Below are 17,206 nucleotides of genomic sequence, written 5' to 3' on the forward strand. Positions count from 1 at the left end.
TCACCTACGTGCGTAGCGTTCGCCGCCAGTGTTTTCCATTAATGAACTGCGGCTGCATAACCTGCAGTCGTCGGCAACCATGAGTAGTAGTCAGGGATCTTTGAATGCTATCGCGTTCCACTCTTAAAAGCGAAGCTTAAGCTTCCTCCCAATTTTTTTACTGTTATTCTCCTGCTGTATTTCTTTTTCTATGTAAACGTGCGCCAGCAATTAGACCTCATGGTTGTCCCTGGGCACGATAAATAAATGATTGAATGATTGATGGATTTATCAATTATTATTATTATTATTATTATTGCGCAGTGACAACATGTAAACACGCCCGAAAAAGCGCCTCTATTAGCCTGAATGCATCAGGTATGTGGTTTTGTGTTAGGTGTTCCTTATATGCGACTACCCGTGTATTTTATTTGTTAATTCCGTTGTCATCCACATCTCCAACCGAAGTGTGCCTGTCAAAGAACTCCTACATTTGCTTTTTCTCAAACGAACATCGACTGTGCGTCCGTGACGATGCATGTCACAGGTGGCTCTAAGCTCCCGCCTCACCCGGAGGCTGCCAACGTCGGTGCATGTGGCCGCTGTCACACAGCTTTTCATTACTTCAAAACCGAAGATCACCATCAAATGATAAACACATGACAACCACAAATCATGTCACTGAGCTGAAATCTCTGCGATTGGTTGTTTGTTGTGTGTGATGTCACTCAATAAATCAGGTATGATATTCCATGATTAAGTGCTGTCAAAAAAGGGGGCTTGCTGAGACAAGCCTACTATAATCCGAATTTGTCTGTATTTTTAGGTCGTCACTGTTTTCCGTGCCATTTCCAAAAACACTTAACAGTTTAAACAGAATTGCTATTTCTACAAATTACGTAAAAGTAAATGAAAGGAGGACTTGCAGAGTCATGTTTGCTATACAATTAAACGCAATGCGTGCATTTATATTTTTTGTTTTCATCATATGGCACTTGCAATTTCATTAAACACCTATGTTTATGCACGGCACTTATCCAAAATTTATTCTAATGCAATGTTTGTGTTTATGCACGAAGAAATATAGGCTTTCAACATCAGATGAGCGAGGCCATGCCACCATCACGGCAACCATGTTTAGATACATATATGATTCAAACGACATCATTGTTTACCAGTAATTGAAAAAAAAATGTCAAGCGAATGCACACAACTTTATTATGCAAAAGTAAACCTGAGAGACACTACGAATAGGGATTAAGATACCCGTTTTGTTGCAATTCTTTCTCTTATTTTCTCTGTATTCCTCGCCAGCCAGCTCATCCACTCTCTGATCCCGACGATAATAAAGCCGGTGTTTTGCGTCAGTTATTAGCGAAGGGCAAACAGACTAGAAAAACAGTCGTTACGAAACTCAACCACAGCATTTACAAGCATATTATTACGTGAAGAATACATCAAATTGAGCCCGCCTTCCATTACAAGCTATAGGCGCAGAGAAACTGCCATAACAAATGTGTTTACCACAAATGACGCAATTTTTCAAAGCTACTATTCCACTGCAATGGCGACCAGAGCCTACACTGAGCGCCAGAACCTGGCCTGCTAAAGGCATCGAAAGCCTGAGCAGTAGAAGATCACATCAACTTTATTTAGAACTGCTCTTCAGAACTTTTTTTCCGTTTTGTTTTTGTGTGCGTTGACATAACCGGTAGAAGCGCCCCGGGACGCAACCAAACGGCTAAAAAGCTGCCGAAGGCACGCAAGTAATTCATCGGAGTGCGCGAACAAAGCGAAACAGACGAAATTATCTTAATTTTGGTCAGATACCTAACTTGGGGCGCTATAACGTGAAATGGTTCCATGCTGTTTTGATTCCAATTTCTGCAATCAGCCTCCACGATTGGTCAAAACATTTTCGGGCCACTCCGAAGGTCTGTCTGTTACGCGACGTCACGAAAACCACGATAGCTCCCCATCTGATATAACGTGTACACACTGATTATGCATGATTAAACCGCACAAAAAAGTAATAATTCCTGATTCGACGCCTTTTCACCATTAGCCCTCTGCTATTGGTCCAATGTTTTCTGGCTACGCTAACTTCGCCAGTCTGTCACGCGACCTCACAAAACCACGAAAACTCACCACGTCAAAGTGACGTGTACGCGGAAAAATACATTAATATGCCGAACAAAACTGAAAAATTTTCTGAATAGCAACAGACTGTCCCGTTCCGAAAGGAATAGAAGATGGCTGCCCGCCGATGGCTCAGGCCCTCGCTACTCGCACCTGTCGGTGGGCATGTATTTATCTCCGCATTATAAACCTTTTTGCGTGGCAGTAAAACGTTATCGAGCCCTTTAGGCATGCATACGACATCGCTCTAACAACTCTTCCTTGTTGAGGATCCGTTTTAGCGGCATTCTTATCCTTCCGGTGCACGCTGCCGCGATTTTCGACCAGCCACCGCAAGCTAAGGCGAAGTGGACCAATCGGAGAAGCCGGCACCACCCTCTCCATGCGGTTATCTATTTTCACTGCGCTGGCTCGGCCCCATCGAAACCATCTCCACTAGAGCGTGCTCCTCACCTCTTGTCAGCAAATTAGATTAAAAAAACCCGCTGAATGTAGACAATGTTATTGGTTTTGAAAGCGAAAAAAGGTGACCTCCTATAAACGAGGAGAGTGTTTGATTGGGTTGCTCAGACAACGCTGCGGGTCACCGCCCGATGCTTGCGTCAGTGGTTACGTAAATTTGACGTCAAGAGTTTGGTATCAAAACAGTTTGGAATCATTTTACGTTATAGCGCCCTTGATCGCGGTTACCTATGGCTACCTCGGTATATGATTTCGCAAGAAATAAACGAAGCGACTGTTCGCTCCCTGCGTAATTTACATTGTTTATGGTGTCATGATTAGAAAGGTGTCAGTGCGTTGCAGCCTATTACTTCATTTGTGCGAAACAACTTGTCTCTAAGATATGGCAACGTGTTATTCTATAACGGTGACTTCTCTCTCAAGTATTCATCCAATGTTCCCTGTTTTTCGTATACCGCCATACTATCACTGTATGATTAGTCTCGCATTCACGTAGCTTCAAACATTATTGGTGAGAAACTTTGAAATGTGCATTAAGTGCTACAAGAACATTTATTTAAAAATACTTTTAGACCCGCCACAGCCACACTGGAATCACTTACTTTCACCATAACCCGCTTGGCTTTTTCTAGTACTTCTCTCGGGTTCTTTACGGAGCAAAGGAGGTAGGTGAACATAACGACGTCGAAATGGCTACTTGCCAGCTCACTCATGTCTTCACCGTATCCATGAATCCACTGTTCGAGTTCAACCTGTAAAAGTAAAATACTTGATACGGTACATCTAGTATTTGATACAATAGGGAGGTTCACAGAAAAATGGAGACGATGCTTTTAGCATTGACCGAACAAGGTGTGCTTCTAGAGCCAAACTTTCAACAAGGATACTGATGATACAAAATGTCTGAGAAGCTTGAGTGGGAGCAAAAACATAGGCTTTTTGCCGTTATTCTTTTCTTTTCTTTCTTTCTTTCTTTCTTTCTTTCTTTTTCCTTTTTTTTCTGTTTTTGCGCGAATACGCGCAAAGTGCCTCGAGCGGTCAGTCGCGCGGCAATTTTGCGTGTACTCGCGGGCTTCATTCACGCTCTTAAATACTCTAGTTAGCTCGTATTGAGCCACAGAAAGCTTTATCCGGAGTTTTTCATGTTGTACTTCGGTATTGTCATTGGCACTTTTTATCTAACTATAATATTTAAGAAGGTCATGTTTTAATTAGGACTTATTATGTAATCAGCCGGAAGGCAATAAATAGTATGACCATCTCAAAGCGACGGCAATCAATATTATCATGGTTCTGTCCAGCTACGTCGCATTTGCATATTTTAGAGCGATAGCGCTACTACTCCAAGTACAAACCCCGAAAACGCCCGGTTCCCTAAGTATGAGCTTCAAGCTCAGCCAAGGTCAAACTGGGACTTAGCCTGCCACTATAGGCGGCTTCCGTGTACGCCGCGTGGGTGCCCATATCTTGACAGCGATCTGCTATGTGGACAAAGTGCGCGGTCACATGGGCTCATCTTCAAAGCGATCGGCGATGTGTACAAAGTGTGCCGAGTACTGGTAGCTTCGTATGCGCCGCGCTTTCGACGCTTAATTCGCGTTGAAGCGAGACGCAGCATGAAGGTCAATTTGCTCGCTGTTGATGCCGAGCAGCGTCTGTGTCCTTTCCCATAGAAAGCAAAACCGTGCTATCGCTCGAAAAACTTGGTTTAACCGCGTTCAACCGCGGCAAAATTTAAATCTTGCCGCATGATTGTTGTTTAATCATTGCAATACATTACAAGCGCCTGTATTACGCTAGTTTTGTTTCCTGATTTCGTAAATATCACTGATTCTGCGAACCACGTAAGAGAATGGAAAAAAAACTATGTTGGCTCAACGCACCATTTCAAAAATATGTGGAACAACGCTGTCGTGAAGCAGTCAATGAAATACTATAAATTAGCCATTTCAATACCTGAATCTTTGGCTTGAATTAGGGAAAATACTGCTACAGAATGTCACAACTCTTGCATTAGTTTGCATTTATTCATTTCTTCTTCTTTTAGGGGTTTTACGAGCCAAAATCAGTTCTTATTATGAGGCACGCTACAGTGGATGGCTCCGGAATAATTTTGACCACCTGGGGCTCTTTAACGTGCAGTACAACGCAAACACACGGGCGTTTTTGCATTTAGCCTCCATCGAAATGCGGTCCCCGCGGCCGGGATTCGATCCCGCCATCTCACTCATTTCTTCATTTCTGCTGGCTTAATTTATATGTAGCACCTACTTTCTGGTCAATCCCGCGCTATAAAAATGTGTCATAATGTGGAAATTGTAATCATAATAAACACAGGGAAAACACACGGCAATTACCTCCAAAAGATCGCAGGGAGAGGCCTTTGTCCTGCAGTGGACATTAATACAGGCTGTTGATGATAATGAAGAACAAAATTGTGGCCTTATGGTCGGAGCATCGAGATGCTGTGCTGCAGGGTTCTGGTTCTATCCCATCATCGGGCACGTAGTCCAATTTTTTTGTGATCTATTGGGCAAGACGGCAGCCATCAGAGCCCACCCAGAAGTCAGGGTCACTAAACTCCGCAAGGCTTTGCAAACAAAAGCTTCGATTTAAAAAGTCAATATCTTGGTTAGTAACTTCTCAACCTGCTTCTGAGAAGGCAACTGAGCAGACTAACGCACAGAAGCAGAGCTAAATTCATTGTGACGTGTCACTCTTTGCTTGTGGCATAATGGGAGTAATGATGCTTTATATTCCTGTGATGGCAAGAGCTGCAGCTCGATGGCTACGTAAATTGCTCTTTATCTACGGCTTCTTGCCTCTTTCCAAAAGCTGCTGAAAATCTGGGTCTGTATTCGCCAAACAGCTCTGGCGATTGTATGTCTTTAAGACCTGATACAATCCAGTAGTGAAAGCAGCAGGTAAATGACGCAGTTTTTATGATCACCACGTCCTGGGAACAAGATTGTATTCATTCTATTACGTAAGAAATCTCTCAAAATAAATTAAAATATGAGCCAAAGGAAGCTTGCTCTATTTTTCCTGTAATATAATTAATCTAATGGAAACCTTAATGAAAACCTCCAGATTGTTTCAAAGGCAATATTTCTTTATGAAATGCTAAAAACAATCATCAGGGTCCTAAACATGCTGCTCATCGCGATCAATTTTACGGTGAAGGCGGGATGCCTCTGCACATCACTAACTGCTAGCTCTTGCATCTTCATCCGGCGGGACTTATCGAAAATATATAAAGTACAGCATTATGAAATATTCCACCAGTGCACATACTAACCAACCAACGCTGTTTCGGAAAGCACAATTACAGCCAGCACGTCACGTAACAAAGCCCTCAAACAAACATAGTTTACTTATATTGGGTAACCGTCTATCTATCGTTAAAATTGATTTAATACGCCCTGTGTTTACGCGTGTAAAAAATATTGATTTCGCAGGTACCACACAAAAAAATAAATTCGCCTCCATTCCACCCTGTGAAAGTGGATGTAGAGCGAATCTGGTTCGAGCATTAGACAAGTGCTACCACCCCAACTGACGTTACACGACGTTACACAAGCACCACCACCACCACGAGCGACGTACGTCTTGCGCAGACGCGCGTCTGTGGAACTGCAGCGTACAGCCTCATTCTTCTAGCCCGTCCGCCAAGGACAAGTCTCTTATAATTGAACTCAATTAATGTTGAAAATGAAATTGCGCCAGAAAATGCGTAGAGCACGACTTACACACAAGCTATAGGTATGATAGCCTCGGATTGTGGTTCAAATATACGCGAAAACGTCATTCAATTAAACGGAAACTAAAAATCAAAGCATTCAACTGCGGTTTATTTTTGGACCTTTTGCTTGGCACAACTGCGTTATTGAACTAACCGAATTTCTCAAACAAAATGTGTTCGAAAGTCGTAGAGTACAACTTACGCGCCACCTATAGACACGATAGCATCGGAATCGGATTGTGATTGGAATGTACGAGAAAACGTAATTCTCTTACGCCGAAACACGAACACAAACCTCTATTCCAGCTGCCGTTGTCTGAGTGAGCACGCCATGAAAAATCCCAACTAGAGACTAATAGCTTGGCTGTAAAATTTGGCAATTTCACCAGACAGACGAACCACTGAGAGCTATAGCAATGTATAGCGTGGCGCTTCAACATTTCATACAGGTGTTCTAACTATACACGGATGTGACATGGCAAGAGCCAGCATGCAAGGCATCCCCGGCTGGGCGTCGCCGAACGCTGGCGTGATGAGCGCCGCCGTTGGCGTTGCAGGCGATGCACCTTGCTGGTGCACGAGGGGAAACCAACGAGAAACCTTCGGCTCTAATCGGTGCGCAGTGAAATATTATCTAATGTTAGCGTAACGTTTGCTGTTGACACCAGAACATACACACAACCGCTCAGGATTAACGGTAAGGTGCCCATAGTGCCTGCGAGGAAACGCTCATGCGACAGCGGAAGACCGAACGTTGCCCTTGCTTCAGCACTGAGGCGATTGGTCTTCGCTTTAAAGGTGTAGTCATATGTGAGAGGCCGCCAGCGGCGCAAAAAGGAAGAAGAGCACGAGAAATGCGTAGCAGTGCGAACGGCACGAGCCCTGGAGGCGCGTGACCCGAGCTGTAATCAAGGGAAGTACGGCACTGTCCGTGGATTATCGACGTGGCTCTCGGCCACTAAGGTCGCATCGTCAGCTACGCTCTGGCGACGGGAGACTTGGGGGTACGGCTGAGTCCGTGACGTTGGCCGTCCAAGGTGTGGCCTTGGACCTCGGTGAAGTTCGAGCGAGGCTCCTGGGACTGGCCGCAGCCTCTCACGGCGGGACCGGGCACCCCAGAGAGGATCCCTCTCCGGCGGCAGACCGGCACGTTCGATAGTCCTCGGGACGCCACGTCGGCACTCACGTAGTTGCGACGCATCCCGACGTTAGGCCTATCCAGGTGGGCCTAGGCAATGCCGTGTCACGTCACCGACGAAGTTCGGGACACCGGCACCTAATACCCTTGTTACACAGGAAACCTAAACCGCGGTTAACGTAACCGCGGTTACGCGTAACCGTGGTTCACGTATGTTACACGGCATACGAAACTGTGGTTATGCCGCTAACGGCGGTTACGGTCAACCGCGCTTGGCAACCTCGGTTTACTGGATAAATGAGAAAATGGCCGCCTCCATGGAGGAAGGCTGCACGCCGGCGCCGGTAGGTGAAAAACGAATTATCTGGTCAGCTGCCGCTACAGCGAGCCTCATTAAGCTTTGGGAAGACAACCTGGGTCACCTGCGTGGCACGACACGCGATGCACAAGTGTACGCTCGGATTACGGCGGATTTGAATGCCGTACTGCCGTCGGACGTAGAGCATTTCACAACAAAGCAAGTCCGGCGGAAGATGGAAAATTTGAACAAAAAGAACAGGTAAGTACAATGCAATGGCACATATTCTCACCTGTAGTAGTGGGAATAGGGCAAGCGCAGAGGCGCAAGAAGAAAGAAGTGCGCCTGCTAACCGCCACCGCTCGATAGTTAGCTCTCGCCGTCATTTTCTCCAGAGCCCAGCTGCTCATAAATAAACGTCGTTAGCCCGCTTTGAAGGCGTGTTGCAAAGTGGTGGAGGTGCAGGGTACTTCTCACTCATGCCGCAGACCCCTCCTGGGAGCAGAAGCACCAGCCCTATGTCCATACTCCCGTCCATCGGACCAGCCGCAGGATCCGGGGACTGCCTCCTGAAGACACCGCAGCGCTTCAGACTAGCCCAACCAGTATGGAACGTGCAATGACGAATCGGTATACGCTTCAGAATCCACTGGTGCCAAAGTCGCTCCATGGTGACGTCCTTGAGGACGTCGAAGACTGGATGACCGACTTCGAGTGCGTCGCCGAATGCAATGAATGGGACGACGCGAATAAACGTAGGAATATCTACTTTTGCTTAGAGGACAGCGCGCGTACATGGTTTCAAAACCGTTAGGAGCAACTGACGTCGTGGCGCGAATTCCGCCGTCATCTACTGGGCACCTACGCCAGTCCTGATCACCGCGAACGAGCCGAGCGAGCAATTCACGTCCGCGTCCAGCTTCCCAACGAAAGCGTTACGGCGTTCGTCGAAGATATGACGCGCCTCTTCAGACGAGCAGACCCTGGAATGACCGAGGACAAGAAGTTGCATCACCTGATGCGAGAGGTGAAGGAGCCACTCTTCGCTGGTCTGGTGCGCAATCCTCCGAAGACTGTCACCGAATTTCTATCTGAGGCTGTCAGTATGGAGAAGACGCTTCAGCAGCGCTCTAACTTTTACGAGCGGCAAGTGAACGTGACTACGGACATGTCAACGGCCATCGGAAGCCACAATGACAACTTTCGAGACCTCATCCGCACAGTTGTGCGCGAAGAGATACTGAAGGTTTGCGGCACCCCACACGCCACGGTGAGCTCCATTGCGAGTGTTATGAGAGATGAAGTGCACCAAGCGCTCCGGTCCACCGTTCCTTTTCCTAACACCGCGCCTGCACCTTCTGTACACTACCGTGTGACCTACGCAAAAGTCTTCCGACAGCCTGCTTCGTCCCCGCCGCTGTTTGTTCAGGCCACTGATCCAGTTGCGCTCCCACCAGCCCAACCGGTTCCGTACATCGAGGAACGACGCACGCCTCCACCGTTTCCCCATGCCGCTTCTCCGGTTGTGCTTCCGCAAGAGCAACCGGTACATTACGCCGACGATCGACGCATGTTCCCTCGGAAGTCAGACGTTTGGCGCACTCCGGATCGCCGTCCTCTGTGTTTCCACTGTGGTGAGGCAGATCATTTGTACCGCCAGTGCCCATACCGACGCCTCAGTTTTCGGGGCTTTTTGGCCTACTCGCCGCCACCCCGACTGGCCCAACGACCTCGGGACATTGAGGATTATCTGGCTGAGCAACGCATGCCACCGCCTACCAGGCGGCAGTCACGCTCGCCGTCGCCAAGGCGATTTTGACCATCGCCCCAGCGGTATTCGAGCGGACGGTCGCCAAGTCCCCGCCGGGAAAACTAACTACAGCGACCTTTGGGGGTGAGGCCGCTGGCAATCGACGCGCTGAAGACCTCCGATCGACGCGAGTAAAGAAGGGTACCGGTCCGACATCAACTGCAGCTGAACGGAAGGACCGGCTTTCGCTCGACATACTGGTGGTGATTGACGATTACGCGTTTAGCGCTTTAGTGGATACCGGAGCGGACTATTCTATATTAAGCGGGAAGATGGCGACGTTTCTGAAGAAAGTAATTACCCCTTGGCATGGCTCGCAGACTCGTACGGCTGGCGGTGACGTCGTAACTCCACTGGGATCCTGCACGACAAGAGTTCGAATTCGAGGATCGACATACGCGGCGAGTTGCCTTGTCCTACGCGAATGTTCTGAGAATGCTTTCGCACTGCGACGTCATTCTCGGAGTTGACTTCCTACAGGAATTCGACGTCACCATAGTTTATAAGTCTGGCCGCCAGCACGAAGACGCCGACACGTTGTCGCGTGCTCCCACCGAATCTGTCAGTCGACAGTCAAAGGACGACGACGGCTTCCTGGGCGCCCTTACTACGTCGGACTTGGTCAAGTGGCAGCGTGACGACGCTGAAATTCGACCTCTCATCGACCACATAGAGGGCCGTCAAACAACCATACCACGCCATCTAGTCGCGTCTTGACGTCCTCATGTCTACGAGACAATGTCCTGTACAAGGACAACGCCCGCCCGAATGACCGAGCCTACCTCCTAGTAGTTCCCAAAGCCTTGCGGGACGATATTCTTTTCGCTTGCCACGACGAGCCTACATCTGGCCACCTCGGCTCCTCACGAACGCTTGCTAGAGTGCGCGAGATGTAATAGTGAGTGAGTGAGTGAGTGAGTGAAACAACTTTATTTAGACCAGCCGATTGAGGCCTGGGCCTAGGCTGCACCAGGGGAGGTAGAGAGACCCTCGAGATGTATTACTGGCCCGGACTTTTGGCAAGCGTCGAACAGTATGTTAAAGGCTGCCGTGAATGACAGCCACTAAAGTCACCACCCCTGAAGCCCGCTGGTTTATTGCAACCCATAGAACCACCTCATAAGCCATTCGACCAAGTCGGCTTGGACATTCTTGGGCCTTTTCCTCTGTCAACCGACGGCAACAAGTGCGTGATTGTCGCCACTGACTATTTAACCCGCTATGCCGAGACAGAGGCGCTCCCACGAGCCACGGCTTCAGAGGTAGTGCAGTTCTTCATGTGTCACATTGTATTGCGCCATGGTGCCACAGCCACTGTCTGGAGAAAACGGCGGTGAGAGCGAGCTATCGAGCGGGGCGGTTAGCACGCGCACTTCTTTCTTCTTGCGCCTCTGCGCTTGCCCTATTCCCACTACTACACGTAACAATATGGCATCTTTCGCTGGTTGTCGCTGTATCTATTCGCAATTTACACACGCCAGGGGCTGAATCTTTAAGCTTTCAAACGGAAACGTGCAAAGCTGGATGTTTTGCTTTTGCGAGAGGAAGTTTTAGCTCCCCGCTCCTATCTAAATGCATGTAAAAAGAGAATTAGCTTTTCTCGGGAACCGCTGCACGAACTTTCATGAGGTTTGTTGCATTTCAAAGAAAACTTGAAATGTAGTGACTGTTGGTTTCGAATTTCCGATTTAGGTCGTCATTTTTTATTACAAATTGCCAAAATTCGCTATGCCTTCAGAAAACGATACTATCAAGTTTACAACTCTTAACTCAGCAGTGAGAAATGATATCACAATTCTGTGAATTGCACCTAATAGTACTTCTAAAGCGGACAAATTGATATTTTACACATGAATCTCAAAAAATTTAGTAATACGGAAATATAGCTTTCGCAGAACCTTTGCACACAACGTAACAACTTCACGTAAGATATAAATTGACATGTCAAATTTGTCCGCTTTGAATGGTCTAATAGATGCCGTTTACAAAACCACGATATCTGTTTTTGATGCAGAGCTATTAATTTGTAAACTTCGTGCTTTTATTGTTTTGGAACTTTCAAATTTCTGAAAATTTGTTTTAAAAATTTCAGGCCCTAAATCAAAACTGCGCTTCCAACAGTCACTAGAATATAACTTTCTCTCTCAAATGCATGTCTGTGTTTCACATTTATTTGAATAGGCCGCGTCGGTGTTGGGCCTGAGCTAAAGCTTCCTCGTAATATTGCTACGAGAGAGACATTCAGCCTGGGGCAGACGACGAAGAAGTCGGTTCTCTCTGGTGCTGGTGGCTGTCCACCATCTTGGCTACTGTGTCTCTCCCATACTGTAAATACAGTGTCAATATATAGTCCCGCCTTCTGTCGTTTTACGTAACATATTTTGGTGGAGGTGCTGGGTAGTTCCCTGTTTCGATCACGGAGCTCCGCAACGGCCACCTCATCACGCTTGCGAACATGTCAGTTGGTGCAGGCACATCGTCTTCAGCCCCTGCTCCTCTCGTGGCTCCGACCTACATCGTTCTGCCTCCTGCTCGTGATCCTGGCGTATTTTCCGGCCATGATGAGGTTGACGTCGACAAATGGCTCAACCTTTACGAACAGATCAGCGCCGGCTACAGGTGGGAACCAACCCTTATGCTCGCCAACGTGCTTTTTTACCTCGATGGCCCACCGCGAGTGTGGTTCGAGACGCACGAGGCGGACATTACCAGCTGGGACTCCTTTAAAGAGAAGATCCGCGACCTTTTCGGTGACAGCACTGGTCGGCAGCTTGCTGTGCGGAATGAACTTGCGACTCGTGCACAGACATCCTCCGAGTCATACGTCTCGTACATTCAGGACGTTATCGCTCTTTGCCGCCAGGTTGACGAGCACGTGCCTGAGTCTGAGAGGGTTTCTCATGTGCTCAAAGGTATCGTCGACGATGCTTCTAACCTGCTCGTCTATACCAACGTTGATACCGTCGACACAATCATCAAAGAGTGCCGGCGGTTTGAACACGCGAAGAGCCGCCGTATTACCAAGAGATTCACCCGGCTGCCCAATACGGCTGCAACTTCATCGTGTGATGCCGTTCGCCAGCCGCCCACCTGTGACCACCTTACTCGCATTGTTCGTCGCGAGATTGAAGCCACCTGTCCTGCACCTATTCAACCCCCCGTGTTTGCAACCCACGCCAGTGACCCATCGCAGCCATCGGTGTCCCTCATTCAAACTGTCGTCAGGCAGGAGTTTGCCAATCTTTGCCTTCCATCAGCGTGCCCACTGATTCGTCCTGACGCTCGGCCTTATTCCTCTGGACCCGATCGACGCTCCTACACCCCTCCCGTTTCCTTCCGCAATCCTGCGGAATGGAGAACGCCCGACGATCAGCCCATCTGCTTCTCCTGTCATCAGGCCAGGCACATTGCTCGTTATTGCATCGCCGTTGGACCTACGCATCTCGCCAGACCTCCATGCACCCTACTCCTTCTAGACGTTCAGCCGCTAGTTCCCCTACTTACTACTCGTCGTCCTCCCACGAGCCTCTTCCCTCTGATGCCACTGCTCCTGTTCGCCGCTTCTCCCGCTCCCCGTCGCCACAACGTCGTCAATCCCGCTCTCCGCAGCCTCGCCGCTTTTCCTCGCCGTCCTTCTCTGGACGATCGCTGCAGGTAAACTAGATAGTGCAGCTTATGGAGGTGAAGCTGCAATGCCATCGTCCCCTGAAAATACTCTACTGACGCTCCCCACTCACCTTAGCCTCCTAGAAGTCAAATTCCACAATGTTCCTGTGACCGCCCTCATCGAAACTGGCGCACACTTGTCCATTATGAGCGCCCCTTTACGCCGCCGCCTGCAGAAGATTATGACGCCGTCTACGACACAGAGAATACGTGTTGCCGATGGTGGTGCTGTTCAAGTGATCGGAATGTGCAGCGCCAGTGTCAGCATTGCCGGTCGTCACACTGTTGTCCTTTTTGCCGTCCTTTCTCACTGCCCCCATGACCTTATCCTTGACCTTGACTTTCTTTCGGCACACTCGGCCTTAATTGATTGTTCTTCGGGAACGCTCTGCCTTGATCTTTCTCTTGTATCAGGTGCCTGCGAAACGCCCGTCAGCCGCTTAAGCCCCACCGATTTTGTTCGCCTACCACCGCGAGCCTTCACGTACGTGTGTTTGTCATCGACCCCTCCCGTTCCTGACGGCGACTATATCGTCTCTCCGATTACAGACGTCCGCCTGACGCGCAATGTTACTGTGCCACATACCGTCGCCACATTAGCCGATAATTGTGTGTTCCTCCCGCTACTAAACTTTGGTCTGACCCCCCAAGTGTTGCCCCACAAGATGTCGCTTGCCCACCTCACCGCTGTAACAGACCATGACGTCGAGGTTGTCGCCATAACTGCACCTGAGGAAGCTGCAGTTTCCCAGTCACCAAGTTCCGACAACAGCATTTTTCGCAACATGATTGGATCAGACCTTTCGCCTGACCAGGCCGACGATCTTTGCCGGGTTTTGGCCTCATGCAGCGACATTTTCGACATTCGTGATCGACCCCTGGGCCAGACTAAAATTGTCGCCCACCGAATCAACACTGGCGACTCTTTGCCCATTCGCCATCGACCTTACCGTGTGTCCGCATCAGAGCGCGAAGTGATTCAAAAAGAAGTGGCTAAAATGCTTGCGAAGGACATAATCGAACCATCATCGAGACCTTGGGCCTCTCCCGTCGTATTAGTAAAGAAGAAAGACGGTTCCTGGCGTTTATGAATTGATTATCGGCACCTCAACAAGATCACCAAGAAGGACGTGTACCCTCTTCCACGTATTGACGACGCCCTCGACTTCCTCCATGGTGTCACCTTCTTTTCATCCCTGGACCTTCGATCTGGCTACTGGCAAATCGCTGTAGACGACCTGGATCGCGCGAAGACCGCCTTCGTGACCCCTGACGGCCTTTACCAATTCAAGGTCATGCCTTTCGGTCTCTGCAACGCACCAGCCACGTTTGAGAAAATGATGGACGCACTGCTTCAAGGATTTAAATGGTCGACGTGTTTATGTTACCTGGACGACGTGATAATTTTCTCCCCCACTTTCGCAACACACCTGGAGCGCCTTTCGACCATTCTAGCAAGCTTCCGACGAGCTGGCCTCCAGCTAAATTCCTCGAAGTGCCACTTCGCTCTTCGTCAAATTACTGTCCTGGGCCACCTCGTTGACGCTTCCGGTGTCCGACCGGACCCAGCGAAGGTACGCGCTGTCACGAACTTCCCCGTTCCACGGTCTGTCCATGACGTTCGTAGTTTCATGGGGCTTTGTTCCTACTTTCGCCGTTTTGTGAAAAACTTTGCGGCGCTCGCACGTCCACTCACTGACCTTCTCAAACAAAACGTCCCGTTTTGTTGGGGTCATCTACAAGCTGACGCCTTCTCTGAGCTCATCGCTGCCCTAACGACTCCACCTATTCTTGCCCATTCTGACCCAGCTGCTCCCACGGAAGTGCGCACAGATGCTAGTGGTCACGGCATCGGTGCAGTTTTAGCCCAAAACCAACGAGGCGTTGACCGTGTTATTGCGTACGCAAGTCGTCTCCTATCGAAATCTGAACGCAATTACTCTATTACGGAACGGGAATGTCTTGCCCTTGTCTGGGCGGTTTCGAAATTCCGTCCTTACTTGTATGGCCGCCTTTTCCGTGTTGTCACCGATCATCACGCTCTCTGTTGGCTTTCTTCACTGAAGGACCCTACTGGACGACTTGGTCGTTGGGCGCTGCGCCTTCAGGAGTACTCTTACTCAGTTACCTACAAGTCTGGCCGCCTCCATCTGGACGCGGACTGCTTGTCCCACTACCCTGTTGCCCAACCAGAGGGACCGGACATCGAACCTAACCCCTGTGTTATGTCTATGTCTCAGTTTCTCCAGATTGGTGACGAACAACGCCGTGATGCTTCTTTGCGATCGCTCATTGATCGGCTGCAATCCGCACCTAACGACGCCTCACTGCGCATGTTAGTCCTCGTGAATGGCACACTTTACCGTCGTAACGTCTAATCAGAGGGCCCTGAGCTGCTTCTCGTTGTGCCTAAACAGCTGCGTTCAATGGTACTGCGTGAGCTTCACGACGAACCAACTGCTGGTCACCTTGGTGTGTCCAGCACGTACGACCGTGTCCGGCGCCGCTTCTTTTGGCGCGGTCTCGCCCGGTCTTTTCGACGTTACGGGACCTCTTGCGACAAATGCCAACGTCGGAAACATCCTGCCGCACCCTCTGCTGGACTGCTTCAGCCGCTCTCCATCCCGACCAAACCATTCTTCCGTGTTGGTTTGGACCTTCTCGGCCCTTTTCCTTAGTCACGATCCCGGCAACAAGTGGGTCGCCGTTGCTATCGATTATGCGACCAGGTATGCAATCACTCGAGCGCTCCCCACCAGCACTGCTACTGACGTTGCCGATTTCTTGCTCCAAGATGTTATTTTGCACCATGGCTCCCCTAGCCAATTGCTCACAGATCGAGGCCGCGCATTTTTATTACGAGTAATTGACGATCTCTTGCGCTCCTCCTCAACGCAGCACAAGTTGACCACTGCCTACCATCCCCAAACAAATGGCCTCACCGAGCGACTAAATCGTACGCTCACGGACATGCTCTCAATGTATGTTTCATCTGACCACCGTGACTGGGACCTGGCGTTACCTTACGTGACCTTCGAGTACAATTCATCGCGTCACGATACCGCCGGTTATTCACCCTTTTATATGCTCTTTGTTTGTGAACCGACGTTACCAATGGACACCCTACTACCGGCTGCTGCCGCGCCACCTAGCGAATATGCACGTGATGCCATCGCTCGTGCCGATCACGCGCGTCAGATCGCCCGCTCTAGGCTGTAGGCCTCGCAAGCGACCCAGAAGCGCCTCTATGACAGCCGGCATCACGACGTTCGCTTCTCACCCGGTGCCTTAGTTCTCCTGCGGTGTCCATTTCGTCGTGTTGGCTTATCCGAAAAGTTGTTATCTCGATACACGGGTCCTTACCGAATCGTCCGCCAGGTCACGGACGTCACCTACGAGATTGTTCCCGTCTCTCCGACTTTACCGCCTGCGATCGCTCCCAGTGATATAGTTCACGCCAGCAGACTGAAAGCCTACCACCCTCCTCCTAACGACAATGTGTGAAGTGCGCCGAGACGGCGCTTCCACCGCCGGGGGTAATGCTACGAGAGATACATTCAGCCTGGGGCAGACGACGAAGAATACGGTTCTCTCTGGTGCTGGTGGCTGTCCACCTTCTTGGCTACTGTGTCTCTCCCATACTGTAAATACAGTGTCAATATATAGTCCCGCCTTGTGTCGTTTTACGTAACAATATTGACCCCGTTTTTGACCGCGGCAGAACAAGGCATGGTACGAGGCTGTTTCGGACAAAAAGGCGTTCTTTCGCTTTTAAGGCGAAGCGGTCGTTGCGATATAACACGCCCAGATAGGCAAAGCAATTTATTAAGCAGTGTTGTGGCAAGTTATATTGTTCTAACAAGTGATAAACTGACCTGGTTGTTGTGGCGCGCACAGGCAATTACAGAGATATTAGGCAATGCTGTGGCAGTTCATATTGCGCTAACCAATCGCCTACTGATAAACTGACAA

General features: G+C 49.3%; 1 protein-coding gene across 1 annotated transcript in view; it reads right to left on the reverse strand.

The window, feature by feature from the left end:
• Window positions 1–17,206, reverse strand: part of LOC125947419 (thiol S-methyltransferase METTL7B-like) — a 62,332-nt gene that overhangs the window by 41,119 nt on the left and 4,007 nt on the right. Inside the window, exon 2 of the mRNA XM_049672112.1 lies at window positions 3,183–3,332. Coding sequence (XP_049528069.1) covers window positions 3,183–3,293 — 111 coding nt within the window. The 5' untranslated portion in view covers window positions 3,294–3,332. The remainder of the gene's footprint in view (window positions 1–3,182; window positions 3,333–17,206) is intronic.

This window comes from Dermacentor silvarum, chromosome 8 (genome assembly GCF_013339745.2).
Source record: "Dermacentor silvarum isolate Dsil-2018 chromosome 8, BIME_Dsil_1.4, whole genome shotgun sequence".
Classification (NCBI taxonomy): domain Eukaryota; kingdom Metazoa; phylum Arthropoda; class Arachnida; order Ixodida; family Ixodidae; genus Dermacentor; species Dermacentor silvarum.